Source organism: Peromyscus leucopus, chromosome 3 (genome assembly GCF_004664715.2).
Source record: "Peromyscus leucopus breed LL Stock chromosome 3, UCI_PerLeu_2.1, whole genome shotgun sequence".
NCBI classification, from domain to species: Eukaryota; Metazoa; Chordata; class Mammalia; order Rodentia; family Cricetidae; genus Peromyscus; species Peromyscus leucopus.
In genome coordinates, this window is record NC_051065.1 from 5497905 (window position 1) to 5516540 (window position 18636).

At 44.8% G+C, this 18636-nt stretch overlaps 1 protein-coding gene across 2 annotated transcripts in view; it reads left to right on the plus strand.

The window, feature by feature from the left end:
* The first annotated feature begins 953 nt into the window (after nt 1–953).
* Nucleotides 954–18636, plus strand: part of Fam3c (FAM3 metabolism regulating signaling molecule C) — a 47689-nt gene continuing 30006 nt past the window's right edge. The window contains exons 1-3 of one of the 2 annotated variants that reach the window (XM_028873001.2): nt 954–1048; nt 14682–14735; nt 18462–18566. In XM_028873001.2, coding sequence (XP_028728834.1) covers nt 14723–14735; nt 18462–18566 — 118 coding nt within the window. In that variant the 5' untranslated portion in view covers nt 954–1048; nt 14682–14722. The remainder of the gene's footprint in view (nt 1049–14681; nt 14736–18461; nt 18567–18636) is intronic. The other variant, XM_037203494.1, reaches the window with a different exon arrangement.

An 18636-nucleotide genomic window follows, 5' to 3' on the forward strand; every position in this document is an offset into this window, starting at 1 on the left:
ACTAAGACAAAGACCAAGAAAAGTGTTGGGAGTTTAGAAGGCGCTCAGCTGTTTCCTGTTTCTTTCCCTTTCCTGGGTCACAAGCATCAGAAGTCCTAACTCTTTTTTAGGTTGTGTGTTTTGTGTTTTTTGGAAGAAAGCTGAAATTTGATAGCATAATTGCCATAATCAAACCCTACTACTTCATTGCAATTTAATTTTTGCTACCATAAATTTTCCCTATAAGTAATAGTTAATAGTTGCTAATTATTCAGATATGGATTTGAAACATGAAATAATATTGTATTCTCAGATGGCGTATACTAAAATTTGTGTCAATTTCTCAGTTACCCAGACAGTTTTGCAAAAGATAAAGTTCCTAACAGATGAGGAAAAGCATTTGTCACAGTGCTAGTAATTTGAAAAAAGAAATTGGCATGTAAAATGCAAGCAGTACTCTTCTTCTTGGATAGATCATTCAGGGCTGCAGAATTCGTAATGATGCCCCTGCCTATAGGATTTTTATGATCAGTTACCTGGTTTCTAGGAGTGAAGATTCCCCATGGTCCTAGCCTGATGCAAGTCTAGCAGGGGGCTGGTCATTTCAAATTGCCTCCTGAATGGTTGGGACTCCGTGTGTGTGACTTGAGGGCGGAGGCGCTGACACATTTTTTCCCTCCTCCCCGGGTGCCACTTAGCCTCTGGCTGCGGACTCACCAGCTCCCACGTGGCAAGCCCAGATTGAGCAAATGAGGGGCTGGCTGGAGCCACCGAGGCGACCCGGGGAGCGTGCCGGCTGCGGCCCTTCCTCCCCGCGCCGGGGCGCCGGCTCGGTCCTCCACCGCCAGAGGGCGTGCGCGGCTGCGCGGCGGCGGGGCCCATTGGCCGCGGCGGGAAGCGTGGGAGGAGGGCTGGGGCGAGCTGGCTTCCTCCTCGGCGCGGGCGGGCGGGCGAGCGCGAGGCGAAGCGGGAGGAGCCGGAGGAAGCCGAGCGGGAGGCGGCGGCGGCGGCGGCGGAGGAGGCTCCCGTCGGCCTCCGGCAGCACTGACGGCGGCGCGGCCGCGGGCGGGTGAGGCTCGGGCGGGCAGGCGGCGGGCTTGGGCGCGGCTGGGCGCCTGGAGGCTGGAGCGGAGCAGCGCGCCGGCCGGCTGCCTGGCATCCCGACGCGGGGCGCGGCTGCAGCGGGGCCGGGTCGTGCGAGCATCGCGGCCCGCTCGGCGGCGGCGGCGTCTGCACCTGGCGCGGCCGGGTCGCGGCCGCCACCGGGCTCGAGCTCCACCTGGAAGCCGGTGTTGGCCCCTGGCGGTCGGAAGCCCGCAGCTTTCGAGCGTTCCCGGAGAACGGGATGGGATGGACTTGCAGGCTGGGCTTGAACTCGGTGCGGGGCCGTCTTGACTCACTCTTAAAGTTTACGTCTCTGCCAAACTGGAGCCACTTTCTCCTTTTGCAAGCTAGCCCATTGGTGTTTATGTCTTTGATGAGCGCTGTTTTTATTTTTATTTTCTGCTGTGTTCATAGCTGTAGTATGCATGATGGTCCGTGCCCTTATAATGAGTGACAGTTGGACGATTTGAGATTGGTGTGTCCAGCTGTAACTTGGTGGAAGTCGTCAGCCTCAACTTACATAATTACTTCCTATAATACAGAACTATCTAAACTTTTGCCTTGTTTCTGTTTAGGCAGAAATACATGGATGCAAAGTCACTAATTCGTATCTTTACTGTCTTAGATACAGTTGCCCAGTATTTTCACGCGCATATTTGTTTTTCCTAACCCCTCACACGGGTCCTATCACTAGTTCTCAGATTCCACGCATTAAAATATGAGTTTCGTGAGACATTAAGTAAAATTGGATGATAATGGCAGATCCCCGGGCCTGTGAAATCCTGGCGGGACCAGAATAGACTGTACATTTTCCAAGACTTTGGAAACATTGTTAATACAGCGCTTTAGGGAGTATAGAGAGATCTCCACTTAATGCAGAAAATAAAGTTAGTAACTTTCCCGATGCCACTAAACAGGAACGTGGAGGAATGGATAAGTTAGCCTTACTTGTGGGGCTGTACTCCACTGTTTCTGGATTTCTCTGGCAGTTTACTAGGTTTTGCTTTTAACTTTATGCAAGTGATTAGGGTTGTTTCATGGATTCTTAAAAACATGTTCTCTGCTTATTAAAAACGACCTTAATTTGTAGGAAGAAATAATATAAAAGGGCAAGACAAAATTCCTCCAGTCAGTGACTTTCTGTGTCTCCATGGTTGTGGAGATGGGCAGCCACAGGATGATGGAATTATGTAGACCAGAGTGACAGGCACAAAGTCTCAGTGTCACAACTTCTGATCTTGTGTGCCAGTTAGATTGTTGCGTGAGTATCCTTAGCAATGGGTTACTGGTGATTTCCACCACATCTCCACCAGGCTTGTTAAGGCAGTGCTGTGGGATCAGCTGTGCTAACTAATGGCACCATGCATTACCTGCAATTAGTGGTCTCTGAATGAGTTTTGGAGGGCATTGGACAGTAAAAATAGGAGCTTGTAAAATTATTTTAGCTGATAATTTTTTTCCTTTGTGGCTTCTTTCTATGCTGTGGCAGTGGCTGCTGACCTGCCTTCCTGTTTGGGCAGATGGAACCACTCTTGGGGCACCTCTCAGAAGGAGGTGGTGTGGCTGTGTGAACCTCGGTGTACTTCTGTTTCCCATTTGACCTGAAGTGTAAATGAAGTGTTTGTGTAGGGGGAACCCTGAAACCTGAGATGAAGAAGCTGTAAATCCTTATCAAGTGTAAAGTAAAGTAGTTACAGGAAATGACGACCCCCACCACATGGGGTGTAAATTTATGCCTACCTTTCTTCCTTGTTTTCTTTCTTAAAAACAAAAAACAAAACCCCAACAGTGTATAAATTCAAATGTCCATACCCTGTTTTGTTCCTCCTATAATTAAAATGTATTTTTAATCTTGTCATTTAAAAAAAAAAGTTTATTTATTTTTATCTCTCTTTGTTTCTTTTCCTACGTAGGGGGTGGGGCAAGTACTTATGCTGTGGCTTATGTGTGGACAGCTTGTGGGAGCTGGTTTTCCTTCTGGGATTTGAACTCTGGATGTCAGGCTTGTCCGCAAGCACGCTTACCTGCTGAACCATCTTGCTGCCCCTTTGTAATGTTTTTCTTGATAATATTTGTCTGTCTGTCCATCTTTCCTTTAAGGGTATAGGGGAGGATTGAGGTGTTTAAACAGCTGTAGAATTCTAAAGGAGGAAGGCTATTTTGTAGGACCCTGCACTGTTTTGTTTATGTTCTGGGTTCCAGACAGCTAATCACCATTTCAGTTTTTCAAGTGGCTCTTAGATTTTTAAACAGATTTCTGCTTTGTAGAAGAGAAGACCTGTAAGAAAACATGTGGACAGTTTAAGCTTGAGTAATGTGTTTGAACCATTGCAAACAGGAGATCTGTCTTCTTTTCCTCACCACACCCCCAGATTAACTGCCTGCCTTGTCCTCTTCTACCTGGCAGGCCTGGCCCGGGGACAGCCAGCCTCATTCCCATTCCTTGTTCAGGAAAGAATGAACATGCCTGTCCTGCGAATTGCACCTCGGGTTCTTATTTCGTCTTAGGTCTCCCTTGGTTTTCATTTTATTTTTTTTCCTTTCTTTTCCTCCGTGTGGGTTGGTGTGCTGTAACCCTGAAGCTCTGGGCTCTAAGCCCGAGAGAGAATCACTCCAAAAGCTTGTGAAGCATGCAGGATTTTAATGCCCACTCGGAGGATTCTGAGCCTGCAGGTCTGCAGGAGCACAGAAATGTGCCTGTTAAAAGGCACACCAGTGCTTCTGACCTCCCTGGTGTGGGCAACACTTTGGAGAGGCCTTAAGAGAACTGGATAGGATGTGTTGCCGAACATTTGGTACCGTTCTACCAAGAAATGTGTTGGGCACTCTCTCCATGTAGACGGCTAATGGGAAAGGTGGTGTGTTTCTTAAAATTTATAATAAGGTTTTTTAGGTGTCTAGGGTTTTATGGCTTCTCTTATGATGTTAAAGGGCTATTGTGAGGGTTAGGATATAAGGTGAAAACAGTTATATTGGAGTTTGGGGAGATCTCTCAGTCTGGAAAGTGCTTGCCAGGGGATCTCCAGGGCTCCCTGGTTGGTCACCCTAGCCTAATGAGTATCGAGTTTCAATGAGACCACAGAGAGAGTAACTGAAGACACCTGACAGTCATGTCTGTTGTCACACACACATGCGTGCATACCCTTCCACACTGCATAGACCCGCACAAGCATGCACACGCGTAAGTACCACACGTGTAGAATAATTCTATTAATATGTCTTCAGATGTTCAGCCATGTGAAATATTGGTAAGACTTGATGAACGGTGTCCTTGCCTGACATCTGTTTGTAATGAAGATTGTACTGGTGGCTGAAGTGTACCTCAGGTGTGTCTTGAGATGTCGGGCACTCGAGCCTGGCTACTCATTTCCGTGCGTGTGTGCATTAGTGGCTGATTAGAAAGTCTTGTCGTACCCCGAAGTAATGACTTCACGTAGCATTTACAGGAGGTGTGGCAGGTCCATTTGACCTGTAGCTTTTTATCAGTCCTTTTTAGTTAGTGGCCCTCCGTAACTCCTGCTTATTGACACTCTGCCTGCACGCACCGTGGACCCTCCTCTGCAGACTGGTTTTTAGATGTAGTGGTAGTAAGGTTAACCGCTCTGTGTCCGAAGAGACCCGAGCTCTGGCTGTCAGCTCAGAAAATGAAAAGCTCAGGTGGTATGTGGGACCCTGACGGAGTGTCTGTGGGTTAGAACCCATCTTTTTCTGTAGTACTGGGAAGTCAGTGGAGAATAGCCCTGCCTGCGTATGAGCTTCCTTCATTGACGAGGAAAGTTGCTTAGGTATATTATTAGGTTGGGGGAAGAATCCTCTTTATTTTCTTTTTAATCTCTTAAGGGTTTTGTTGGAAAGCATGGTTAAACTGACATGTTTCAGCCATCAGCTAGCTCATGTGTCTGGAGAGGCAGGAAGAACTGACTAGGTCTCTTCTGATTTCTACAGTCTGCAGAGTTCTGCTATGCAGTTGCTAACACTGAGCTGTCTGGTGTTACAACACTGCTCTCAGAATGTTCATCCGACCTGTTGTTCCATTAAGTCTTTGGGGCAAAGTTGGCCTAGGTGAGGCACCTTCCCTAACCTGTTTGTAAGTAGAGACGGTGGGTGTTAGAGCTGTGTTGGCCAGTGTAGGAGAATGGAGCTGAATCCAGGCTGCTGTGGATCAGAAGACAGGTTTCCAAAGTGTTCTTCCCCATTGCCAGCCAGGAAGAGCGGCTGAGAAGCAGGTCTAAGGACAGTTTCTGTGGGCTGAGGAAGACAGTGAAGTCTCTCCAGTGCAGTCCTATTTTGCCTCATCTACGTCTCATTGACTAACAGTCTGGGGGAAGGAAGAACACTCTGGACTTGTGTTTCCACTTCCAACATTTAGATGTTAAGCCTCCTTTAAATGGATTTCCATTTTGTGCTACCGAAGATAAACAAGAAAAGCCGGAAGATGTTGATTCAGATAACCGAGAAATTCAGGGACAGGACAGGGATGGTGGCACAGGCTAGTAATCCTAGAATTCTAGAGATTGGAGTCTGAGGCAGGACGAGCAAGGTGTTGAAGTTCTGTCTCAAACAATGGTAGCTAGGCATAGATCATTTGCATCCCATTCTGCCCAAGATGTTTCCCTAGAACAGTATTCTGAAAGAATTACTCCACTGACTCATTATTTAAGTTTTTGGTCTGTGGCTTTGTATTCTCCCATTAGGAATACCACTTTGTAGAAGTGGAATTTTTTTTTTATGTTGTTGTGTTTAATTTCCCCCCCCTCTACTTAGAATATAATATGGTGATATTTTAATTGTACTGAAATGTGATTTTATTTGTATGTTAATAAATAAAGTTGCCTGGGGGTTGGAGCTAATAGCAAGCCATAGCAGAAGCTGGGCGGTGGTAGTGCACACCTTTAATCGCAGCTCTTGGGAGGCAGAGCTAGGCGGATCTCTGTGTGTTCAAGGATACAGTCAGCATGGAGACACACGTCTTTAATCTCAGTACCAACCATAGAAGACCTGGAAGTCTGTACAGACGGGCAGTGACGAGGTCATGTGATTGGGTTTACAACCAATGAGAAGGCAGAATAGAAAGTCAATAAAAGAACAAACCCATAGGAAGTAGGTCTCTTGGGGAGAGGTAGGACAGCAGCAGCAGTGAAGGGTAAGGTTTTTAATCTCAGCTTTTAGCTATCGCTCTGACCTCTTGGCTTTCATCTCTGAATCAGCTCTGTGTTTCTTATTTAAAAAGACATTTACATCTACAATACAACATTAGGTTGTTTCCTTAAAAACTTGTAAGACTTTTTAATTGTTAGGCAACCTTAATTTTTTTTTCTTTTCAATAACTTTCATGTTCCTTTTGTAAGGTTTTGTTTTGTATTTGGGGATGAGTACCATGTAGTCCATTCTGCCCTTGAACTCCCTGTCTGAGCAAGGATGACTTTGAACTCTGTGCTCCCCACCATTTACCTCCTAAGTGCAAGGATTTACAGGTACATGCACCATGCTTGTATTTTAAATTTCACCTCCTGCCCCACTTTCTCACTCTGTATAGATTATTATTTTCTCACTCTGTATAGATTATTTTTTTAAAAAACAAGTGTCTTGTAGGATTCCGCACCAAATTGACCTGCCAATATTAAACCCTTTTTCAGGTTAATATTTCTATTAAGTACTCAGTGTTGAAATCTTTAAAATCACTTGATGTTAAAATCTGTCTATTCACAATATCAGTTATAACAGTATATGTTGCATACTGAGTTACTGTTCTTATTTCGTAGTGCAGGCTGGGTCGGGGGAGGCAATGCCAGGCCTTTTGATGTGTGTTTTGAACAGAGTTTCAGGTAGCCTCGTTGGCCCCCAGCTCATTTTGTAGCAGGGGATGGTCTTGAAATTTGATCTTCCCATCTGTCTTAGTCACTGTCCTATTGCTGTGAAGAGACACCATGATCAAGACAACTCTTATGAAGAAAGCATTGGACTGGGGGCTTGCTTACAGCTGCAGAGGGTTAGTTCCTTGTCGTCATGGCGGAGCGCAGCAGCACACGGTGGCGCTGGAGCATGGCCAAGAACTACATCCTGATCCTCAGGCGGAGAGTCTGGGCCTACCTCCAGTGTCACACTTCCTCCAACCAGGCCTCCCAATCCTTCTTAAATAGTGTCACTCCCTGATGACTAGACATTCAAACATAGGAGCCTGTGGGGGCCATTCTTGCTCAGACCATCACTGTTGTGTTTTTGCTCTTTTTTGCCCCCGCAAAAAGTAAATTCACACACACGGAGACTTATACTTAATTTTAACTGCCTGGCCTTAGCTTGGCTGGTTTCTTGCCAGCTTTCCTTGTCTTCAGTTATCCCATCTATCTTTTGCCTCTGGGCTTTTCCTGTTCCCTTACTTCCGTAAATCTTACTCTTACTCCGTGGCTTGCTGGTTGTGTTGCTGGGTGGCTGGCCCCTGATGTCCGCCCTTTCTCTGGCTCCTTCTCCATCTCCCTTTCCAGATCTCTCCCTCTCTATATTTTCTCTGCCTGCCAGCCCCACCTACCCTTTCTCCTGCCTTGCTGGTGGCCAGTTCTTTATTAGCTCATCAGGTGTTTTAGACAAGCACAGTAAAAGAGCTTCACAGTTAAACAAATGAAACATAAACAAAAGTAACACACCTTAAAATATTCTGCTACACACCACAGCATCTCTGCCTCCTAAATGCTGAGGTTGCAGGCATGCATCCTGACATCTAGTTTCTGTGGTGCTTGGGGATCAGACCTAGGGCTTCGTGCATGGTAGGCAGATACTCCGCTGACTCTGCTCATGAGCCCAGTCTTCATACTGGATTATTTTTTAAATTTTTACTTCATTATTTGTTTATTTGTTTACAGCTCTCCCCCCCCCCCAAGCTCTGGCTGTCCTGGAACTCACTCTGTAGGCCAGGCTGACCTTCAACTCAGAGATCTGCCTTCCTCTGCCTCTTAAGTACTGGGATTAAAAGTGTGTACCACCACACCTGGCTCATACTGGATTTTTGAATGTTAATACAGTCTTCCTACCTGCCTTTTTTGTTTGTTCTGTTTCAAAAATTTGTCTGGCCTGGCAGAGACCCATCTGGCATTGAGTGGGCTCTGGGGATCCAGACTCCTGCCCTCTTGACTGTGTAGTAATTGCCTTGTCTGCTGAACCATCTCCCCAGCCCTGGAAATGTATCTAAGAGCTAAATTATAGAAGTTGGTCAAGCGTCAGATGCAAAGGTACCCGCGCTTTTTAAAAGCCTGTCACCAAAATGATCTCACATCAGCACCCACATAAAGGAGAGTACTGTCACCTTCTTCCAGTGAGCATGACCTTATCATCGGGGAAACGGAAGTGAGTAACCACTTCTGTCGGTGTCATTCTGTCTCCAGCAGTGGGTTGAAGCAGGACCAAGTCCAGGCTCTGCTGCCTCTGCTGTGTTTGCATTTGAAGGGGCCTCCTCCTGGTTCTCATGGAGGGTCCATGCTGATGAAAGGTCTGGTCCAGCATAGAACTTGCTCAACACTCTTTTCTGCAGCAGACCTGCCTTGAGATGATCCGTAGGAGCCATCTACAGTCTCCAAATATCCAGCAAAAATGTTCAACTACTTAGGGACCATTAGGGAAGTTTTTCAGTCTTCCATTTTACTTTTCTCTAATTAAAAAAATTATTACTCTTTTCTTGAGGCTCAGCTAATCATATACATAATCCTGTATAGTCTTTAGGCCAAGATAATTTTTCAGACTAGGTTGAAAAATAAAATTTTAATATTTTGTTGTCCATAAATAAAATTTTATTAAAACACATTTGAGTCAGACCTGGTGGTGCACTTGGGAGGCAGAGCCAGGCAGATCTCTTTAGTTCGAGGCCATCCTGGCCTACTTAGCAAGTTCTGTGTCAGCCCGGGCTACCTAGTAAGACCCTTTCTCAACAACAACAAAACCCCCAAACTACAGTGCAGTTGGACCAGCCATCTTCATTCCCTCCAGCAGTGGGTGTAGAGTAGGGATAGAAATTGTGGTCCTTGAAGCCAGAACATATTTTCAGTCTGGTTCTGTCTGGCCCTTTCATACAGAAAGTTTCTGGGCTTTTGCCTGGCAGTAGTCACATGTATAATTCTGTATATTATTGCAGTATGTTTCTCCATTTTTCTCTCTTCTATTCATTCATTCACTGAGACAGGATCTCACTATTTAGCTCTGGCTGTCCTGGAACTCACTCTGTATTCCAGGCTGGCCTTGAACTCAGAGATCTGCCTGCGCCTGCCTCTGCCTCCGGAGTGCTGGGATTACGGTGTGCACCTGCTGCTTGCGCTTGTTTTGAACACTGCGCTTTTGCTTGTAGTTAGCAGAGTAGCTTACCCTAGTGACTCTTCTAGATGTAACCCCTTTTGCTCTCAGTACCAGCCCATTTCTCTCTTGTGTATTCAATGCTCAGAGGATGAAAATTCAGTTTTTTACCTCCTAATCTTGACAATGTTTTTATCAGTCCAAGTTTGCCTAAAAAAATAAATCATGTGTAGGTTATAGATATGGACATTTGTGTGCGTGTGTATGTGTGTGCGTGTGCCTATGTGTGTGTGTGTGTGTGTAGAGAGAGAGGTTCTGTGTAATAAACTATATGCATTTCTGTAGCTACATGATTTATTATACATATGTTGCAGTTTATTGGAAGAAATGGACTCATACAGCTCCAGAGGCTGAGGGATCCAGGTTTTTCATTGGCACATTGTTAGTGGTCCAGCAGAGCTGACGGTGCAGCGTGGCTGTGCTCCATTCTCCCAGCCTGAAGACAGGCAGAGGAGAGCAGAGTCTCCCTATTAGAAAAGCCAGTGTTTCTTCCTCTGCTGAGATACCAGGATAAATGCAAAAGATGTGCCCTCAGAAGGTGATGGGAGCTCTCCCAACCAGAAAACAAATACGTTTGCATCAGATTACAGTGGGTGTCCTCTGATCTACTGGGAGACTCTGTGAGGACTCATGGGTTAAGGGGTTCAGTCTCTAGACTGCCTCTCCCACTTTAGATGCCAATTACAAGTCCAGGCTGCTGTTTTACATCCGGGGCTGCTGGACCAGTTATAAACTGGGGCCTGCACAATCCCTCCCTTCCTGAGGCTCAAGTAATTTGAGTGGTTTATACTCAACGTTCACTGCACTGCAGGCTAGTGTAGACATCGCTGGTGGACAGATGTGAGGTGGTGTGGGAAGCGGGGGCAGAGGTCCCCACCCTCTTTTGGTGTGCCACTCCCCAGGAGCCCTCCAGCATTCTGCCCCGGGAACGCCTTCCGAGCCCTGTCCTGTGGGCTTTTGTGAGACTTCATTACATAGGCATGATTGAAGCATGGACAGCTGTGTTGAAATGTGGTTGGACAAAAAAGGAAATGAACTAATGCCAGTAGACTGAATGGGGAACCCCACCTATTTATCTTGGCCTCTGCAGCCGTCCTCAGGACTGTGGAGGATCTTGTGATCTGTCAGACAGAACTGTGCAGAAAGGTTATTTGTGGTTACCATCCACACAGAAAGGTAGATTAGGTTTCTATCTCTTGCAAGGGGGAAGAGAAATTGTAGTCTAGACTAACAGATAACTACATGATTCTTACGTCCTGTAGTCTAGACTAATGGATAACTAGATAATTTTTGCATCCTGCTTTGTGTGATGGAGTTTGGGGCCAGGAACCATGGATGGATGCTCACATGTATGAGGAGATACATATCAGCACCTGTGTTGTTAGGGCTGGATTGGAGCCTCATTGAGGAAGGCACTAGGCATCCCTTCTAGAGTCAGATGCTGCTTGTCCAGGAAGGTCCTTCCATGAACACCCTGAATGGTTCTCCTCATAGGCAGTCTGCAGCCCTGTCAGGTTAATACCTGAAGTTCACCATCACAAACAGGGCTTAAGTGTAGTCTACATCTATTGTTTTGCAGATCAACGTGTTTTTATGTAAGTCTCTTGAAAAGCTCCAGCTCCCTGGGGGCTGCAAAGATAGCTTCAGGGCTAAGAGTACTTGTTCTTAACAGAGGAACTGGGTTCACACCCCAGCAACCACAGGCGGCTCACAGTCTTCTGTGACCCTTGTTCCAGGGGACCTGACTTCCTCTTCTGAACTCTGTCATCTGTGGGCACCGCGTGTGCATGGTACTCAGACATCTGCAGAACATCCATACACATACTATAAAAACATAATATAGCAAGAGAAAAGTCCCAGCCCACTTCAACATTGGGACCATCTGAATTTAGTTGGTTTGGTTAAAATGGTTATCTGGCCAGCACTGACTGAACGTTGGATTAAAGTGAATGGTGGTTCTCTATTTTGTGAAATACAATTCACAATATTTTCTTTGGGCCGGATTAATTTTATTTTTAGTATTTTGCTACTGTATTTTTTTGCATGCACATTTTCTTGGATCATTTTTGTCTTGAGGTGGTAGTGGGGTTTCCAACACGCAAACTTAAGTCAGTTTGACAAACTGTCAGATCTCTGGAGTGGCTGGTTTGCAGCAGAGATTCGCAATTCCCAGAGCAATTTGCAAAAGCCAAGTTGATTGACATGGTATTTGTCCACAAGCTCTTGTCCTTGAGTGCATCAGCGTTCATGGGGAGAAATGGAACGGGGTTGGTTTGTGAGTGTCCCCTACTCTTCTCAGGACTATGGGCGAACTCCTCTGCCTCCCCTGTGAGGCCAACACAGTAGTCAGGACAGCCAGAGAGCTGCTGGGAGATGACCGGGAAAGGCAGCGCTTCCGGGTAGTTGTTTTTATGGCCTGTTTCTTTAATGCAGGACAGTGTTGTAATTTAGACTTCATTTCTCCAGAATGCGATTTGACCTGTGCTTTTGTTACCATTGGTCCTTATTTTAGTGACTTCCTGGCAGGCCCTCCATAGTCACAGAGCAGCCCAATTTTTTTTTTTTTTTTTTTTTGGTTTTTCGAGACAGGGTTTCTCTGCGTAGCTTTGCGCCTTTCCTGGAGCTCACTTGGTAGCCCAGGCTGGCCTCGAACTCACAGAGATCCGCCTGGCTCTGCCTCCCGAGTGCTGGGATTAAAGGCGTGCGCCACCACCGCCCGGCTTAGCAGCCCAATTTTGAATAACAAAATTTCATTAAATTGGACAAAACTGTGTAGTTGGGTTAAAAAAAATGTTTAAAGCATCCAGATAAGAGGGGTGGTCCCTCTGAGGCCCTGCCCCAGGCCCTCTCCTTTACTCTGGGTCACAGACTGAGTGACCTTTAGGTCAGTGTTCCTTTGCCTAGAGGGTCCCCCTGCTTTGACTGGAAGCTGACATTGCACCCTTATCTACCTAATATGCTGAAACTTGTTTTGGTTTATCCTTACACTTTTGGAGTCATGAATTTCTTAAGTATCCTATTTTGAATATTTACATGTTTATCTGTCCTAAGAAGATTCTTAATTACTAATATTCCGGTTTTGGCAACTGGTTCTCATTTCTGTATCTCGAGATTAGCATTCTGAGTTTTCAGCTGAGGCCTTTTTATTCTTTCAGTGTTGTGTTCATTGTCTCTGGACCTGTCTCTCTAGTTCCCTGAAGTCTTCAGGAGCTGTTTCCTCCACTGCTCAGATTGTAAAAAGTCTTCAAACGCTGCTCTCTAAACAGCCAGGCTTGGTTTGGAATTAGCACATCATAAACGCTCACCATACTCTGCCCTGCAATCTATTTCAATACTCCTGTTCCTCGGATTTACACTTTTGCATCATTAAAGATGCAAGAAAGTTAATTAAGGAAATTAATTAAAGATGTGTTAATGACTGAGGCACTTTGGTGAGATTTTAATATAGAAATTTTCCTAAATGTTAATTCCCTAAAATATTTTAATGGAAAACAATTGTATTCACAAATGTAGTTGCTTAAAGAGCAGCCTGTGATGAGTTCAGAAGCGGAATTGTTGGGAAGAACAAGCAGGCGGCTGGTGACTGTAATTATACAGGTGTGGTCCCCTCCTGCAATAGAAACTGAAATAGAACAGCAGGCATCTGGTACCCAACTGCTTATCACATTTTCAAAGAAATTTTCCTGGGCCACACTCAGCTAGGAGTGAAATTATTTTGGCATATGAAAGGGAAGGAAAGGCCATGTATGTGTTGTGAATGCAGAGTTCAATTTCCCTGGAAGCCAAAAGAGGATTTATGACCTGTCGGAGTTCTCTTTGGAGAAGCCAAGGGCCTACCCCCTCCCCTCTCTCTTTTATATAAAGTCCGTATCTCTTCTTTCCTTCTAGAATTCTGGCTGGTGGAGAAGGAGTTTAAATAGATAGATAGCATTGACTTTGACTATTATATAGAAGGTGTTCACATAGATAACAAAGGAAAAAAAATCCCAAGAGTGGACAACTCAGTTAAGTGTTGATTGAAGGGTTTGTTTGTTTGTTTTTTAACCAGGTTAGATTTTGCAGAAGAAAGGGAGCCAGTGGAAGACATGGGGGATGGGGAGTCATGCTGGGTCCCCATCCTGTTGCTTTTTCCAATAAGCAAGAAAACTGGATTTTTTTTTTTTTTTTTTTTTTTTTTTTTTTTTTGCAGTGTCCTTTGAGGAAAGGTCTTTTTTGTTTGTTTATTTGTTTGTTTGTTTTGGGGCTCTCTATGAAGTATTAGTATGTGTGTACTTGCTTGTGTGGGGGTATGCATGCTCATGTATGTGCTGTGTGTGCATGCTTGAGTGTATGTGTGCTTGGGTCTGGGGACCTATGTGCCACGGTGCATGTGCAGGAGATCAGAGAAATGATATATTTCTGATCATTAGGATCTATTATGTGAAACTTACCTTTGAATTCCCTTCCTTTACAAAACATTGACTGAAGCAGCTGTCTAGCTGAATGTGGCTGTGGCTTTGGCATAAAAAAAAGTCTTATTTACAGTTCCATTTTGAGTTGTTTTACAGTTCCTTTTGGAGTTGTTTTGTAGGCTGGAAAACCACACACATACATGGATTTTTTTTTTTTTTTGCATTTATTGCCAGTTAGTAAAATAATGTCAAAGAGTAGTTTGTTTGATATATACCATTCTGTCAGTAATGATAATTGCTGGAGTCCTTAAAATTATAATTCTAAACCTCTAGATACGTTATTTTGCCTATGGGAATTGAAAAGCGTGAAATGGATCTCGTATTAAATCCAGCATTAGTTGGGAGTGCTCACAACAGTGATATCTGAGTTATGTCATGGAAAATGAAGTAGCTTCCTGTGCTGGCATGAACCGGCCTAGCTAAACCCCATTTCTCCACAAGGTTTTCTGTTCCTTACTGACTGCTGACGTGATGTGCTAACCAGTGTAAAATCTGCATGTGTGAGCTCCTAATGGGTGTGTAATCACTGAGGGTAATAGCTGTCCTCTTCAGGCGCGGGGTATGATGGGAGCAATGGACACAGCCAGTGGGAGACACACGCAAGCAGCTTCTGTTGACTTTTTTTTTAATGGCCCAGTGGAAGGAGTGGCCAGTGATAGAGTTTTTTGGTTAAACATTGCGATTCATAGAATACTTAGAAATGTCATGGTATATACCTAATTGGTTTTATGGTATACCTTCTAAAATAAGCTCAATCTGAGGAGGAAGATTCATTGTATAATTCATGGTGTTTGCCTTTTCTTTTGATTTTAGGACCTTATTTCTGAGAAGTGCCATAGATTGAAAAAGCGAAAATGAGGGTAGCAGGTAAGACATTTATTTAATCCGGTGAAAGTGATTTTTATTTTATAATTTATTTTATAACCTGTTTGCTCAGTAATGACTAAAGGAGGGGGTTCATAATTTCATTGATTCTTCCTCCTCCTCCTTCCCCTAACCCCCTTTTGTGGTGGGTCCTGCTTCCTCGTCTATGCTGGTTCAAGCTGTCTTCCTGCCACAGAGGTTATAAACGGGCCACACACCTCTAATGTTTCTGAAAGTTGAGTACTAGGCTGAAGTCAATGAGATCATGCTTAGCCTTTCCGTTTTATGTCGTTAACATGTCTCAACTTGGACATTAGTACATATTACATGAGTTTTTGTAGGTGAACCTTTTACTGAAATTATTCTAAATATTAATGTTTATTTCTTATGTGGTAAGCTTATTTGCCCAAATAATACATACAAAATACTCAAAGAATGATTTTGAAAATGCAAAGAGACTGACTTTTTCTTGCTAAGTTCTAGCCGTCTAGAAAAAGGAATTCTAGAATAGAACTCTCTCCTATGTGCAGTTCAGTATAACATACATGAAGAATTTACTTATGGTTTTGCTTTGAATTAATAGTCTAGGTATAAACCTAGAACATTAACAGCAGTCTGCAGTAGTGTGTCATATACATTGAAAGTCCTTGCTAGATGTCCCTGGTATTAATAAAGGTATTGATAAGCATCTTTAAAGGGTAGATCCATAAACACCCAGTTGGCCTTTCTCTGCTGGAGGTGAAAATAAATGTGTTTCTGCTATGCAGCCTCCAGCCACAGCCTCCCCAACCCCAAAGGCACATTGCCTGAGGAATTCTGCTAAATCTGTGTGATGGAGAAAACAGGTTGTTCCCTGAAATCAAGATAATTAGTCTAATTCTTCATTGTCATTGTCTTACAAGCAAATCAAGTGTTTTCGTACGGTCGTCTCTCAGAGATGCCAGAAGCCGAGGCAGGTGAACGAAGCACCCTCTGCTTAGTTTGCTTATAGGTGTATAGAGTCAAGCAGAGTTGATGAGACACTGTGGTTACTAAAACCAAGTTAACGGACGGCTGCTACAGATGCCTTTGTAGAAATCTGAAAGTTGGTCTCTCCTGGCTGGGAAGTCACAGCATCATTTCTAAGTGGTTAGACACTTGAGGAGGAAGAGGATTCCAGGAACCAAGAGTCCTTTTTTGCTTGTTTTAGACCACGTGCACCTCTTGTTTGCTCTGCTGCCTTTTCTTCCTGCATGTTCTTGGGTTCAGCAGGATGGTTTAGAATTGTGGTCTCCTGAGGATTTCTAAGTATGCTGTTGAAGCGTGGTGACCAGAGCAGGTCTTGTTTTGCACATAATTCTAAGTTCATCTTCAGTAAAATCAACTCCATCACCTGGTTTTTACGTTCGTCCTTTTCTTGGCATAGGACTTGGGGGGGGTCTGTCTTTAACAGACAAATAAGAAAGATGAGTTATTAGTTCACTGCCTTGAACTCATTAATATCTTCTAAATTAAAATAGTATCTGGTTGCTTTGAAATGCTCACCTAGCCTGAAATGTAATGATCTTCGGTCAGTGGCTAGAAGGAAGAGGGGATGGCACACCCCGTCAGGAATGGGGGTTGTGCTGTGCTGTGCTAAGCCCTCCAGGCTGGCGCTGGGCTTCGGGTCCAACCCTTGAGACCGTGTTCTGTCGCGAGCTCCCGGACGCTCCCACTGTAGAGACTGCCCAGGATCCAGGCTCAGTTCCCAGTACCCACACAGTGACTCAGCCATCTGTAACTAGTTCAGGGTATCTGACACTGTCTTCTAACTTCCGTGGACACTGGGCGTACACGTTCATGGGCGTACACGCAAGCAAAAACCACTGATACACAAATTACATAAATCTTAAGAAAGAAAAGACCCTGTGCTGCCACGGATGTGCCCCTGTGCAAGTTCAGCCTTGAACAACGCAAGCCTCATCTATCTGTTTTAGAAGACAGTGAGGGCTTATCCCCTGTTGTACATGCCCATGACTGCTAGAAAATAAAGTAGAAGAGTAGCGTGCGATCTGTCACCTTCATGCCACTGGCCTCAGTCTCACATAATGAAAACTGTCTGCCACCTGCTGTCATTCGTCTATCGGGCATGTATGTGGTGAGAGCATGTATGTGGTGAGAGCATGCTTTGTGTGAGACACTCGGCTAGATCCTGGGAGAAGGAGGCCCAAAGCAAATGAAATTTTGCTCTTACATGCTAACAATAAAGGTAGCTAGTAGTAGCTGCTCTGAAGACTCAGAAGCAGCCTTTGGAAGGAAGAAGTGAGGAGATGGGTGAGAAGGGCTGGTTGGACGTACTCATTACCACTGTTTTCTTAAATTAATAGAATCTTTAAGGCTTTGATTTTTAGAGAAGTTTTAGATTCCCAGCCAAATCGGAAGGAAGGTGCAGAGATTTTTCTTGCATGTCCTCACGTATAGCTATGAGTTAGAGCTTCTCTAAATAGTACTGAGGCAGCCCTGGATGTGGGTGCCCTTTAGCATCATCGACCTTTCCAAACATCTTCAGTTTCTTCCTGGTCCTCCTCCTCTCCTCTGACGATACAGACTATTCTTTTGGGTCTATGAGATTAGATGATCTTTTTTTTTTTTTAAATTATTCCTTACCTACCATATTGAGGTCCCCCTCTCCAAGAATATGTATTTAGTGTTAGAATGATGCACTGTACAGGCTACTAGGTGTTTTGGAGGTAGGCTTGAGTTCTGGTTCATGTGCAGCCACTGATTTATCTGTCATCATAGAGCATTACTTCATCTTTGGGATTTTTTTTCCTCTTTAAGGTTAGATGGCTGCTGATTTTGTCAACCTCTTTCCTGTCAGTCGAGATTAAACCTGAACTAAACCCGAACTATTAGTAGGAGCGGGCAGTGGGGGTCGCGTGGACACGAGTAAGCCAGCACTGCTTCAGAATAAGCAGGTCATGTCTCTGCAATCCAGAGGTGGAAGCTCTTGCTCTGCCATTGTTCCATTCCCTGTCTTACGCTTGCCCTTTGTGATTTGGTGCCAAGATTGGGGTGCCTAGGAGAAAGATTAAGGGATGAGTCATACTAAGCAGATGTGGCAGTGATGGCTATTGCAAGCTACTCTGACACCGTAAAGACACAAAGTCTAAAGTTGAGGAGTGTGCCCTCATGGAGCTCATCACATAGCCCGTCACTGTGATTGATGTCCAAGCCTGTCTTTGAGATGTGAAGCCATGTCTTTACCTTCTTCCTCTTGTAAGGCAGAAGGCCATGTTTGCAGTTCCCCGTGGGGTTAGGCAGCTCCAGGTGGTGGGCTGGTGGTCAAATAGTACGCTTGCTGCATTTCACTTCACCTCCTTATTTCCTGGATGCCCTGGCCTTGGCATCTCCAGAAGATCTAGTTTCGTGTCATCGTCGGAGGGCATTGCTCGTTAGGATTGGGAAGCATGTAGTCCTGTAGGCATGGTGGTGGTGCACTCATCAGGACACCTGTAGTCAGCGAGCAGCTGATGGTAGGTAGGTAAACCACCTCCCCGAGTTACCCTAGACAGGTGTCTCAAGTAGTGTGCCTGCGAGTTCTGTGATTGTGGGGAGCATGCAGTCCTTGTAACTCCAGTAACATTAAGATCTAGTAGAATACAAAATAGAACTGCGTTAGTCATGATGCTTCTGCAGAAACGCTGTTTGCGTAGCAGAGATTCTGTTGGCTTATAAAACCATGCTGAGTTGCTTCTGCCTTTTTTCTAGGAGCTGCAAAGTTGGTGGTGGCTGCTGCAGTATTTATATTGACATTTTATGTTATTTCTCAAGTATTTGAAATTAAAATGGATGCAAGCTTAGGAAATCTATTTGGTAAGTTTCACCCCCCCCCCAACACACTTTATAACACTTTATCTCCCTCCTGCGACTACTCCCATTGATT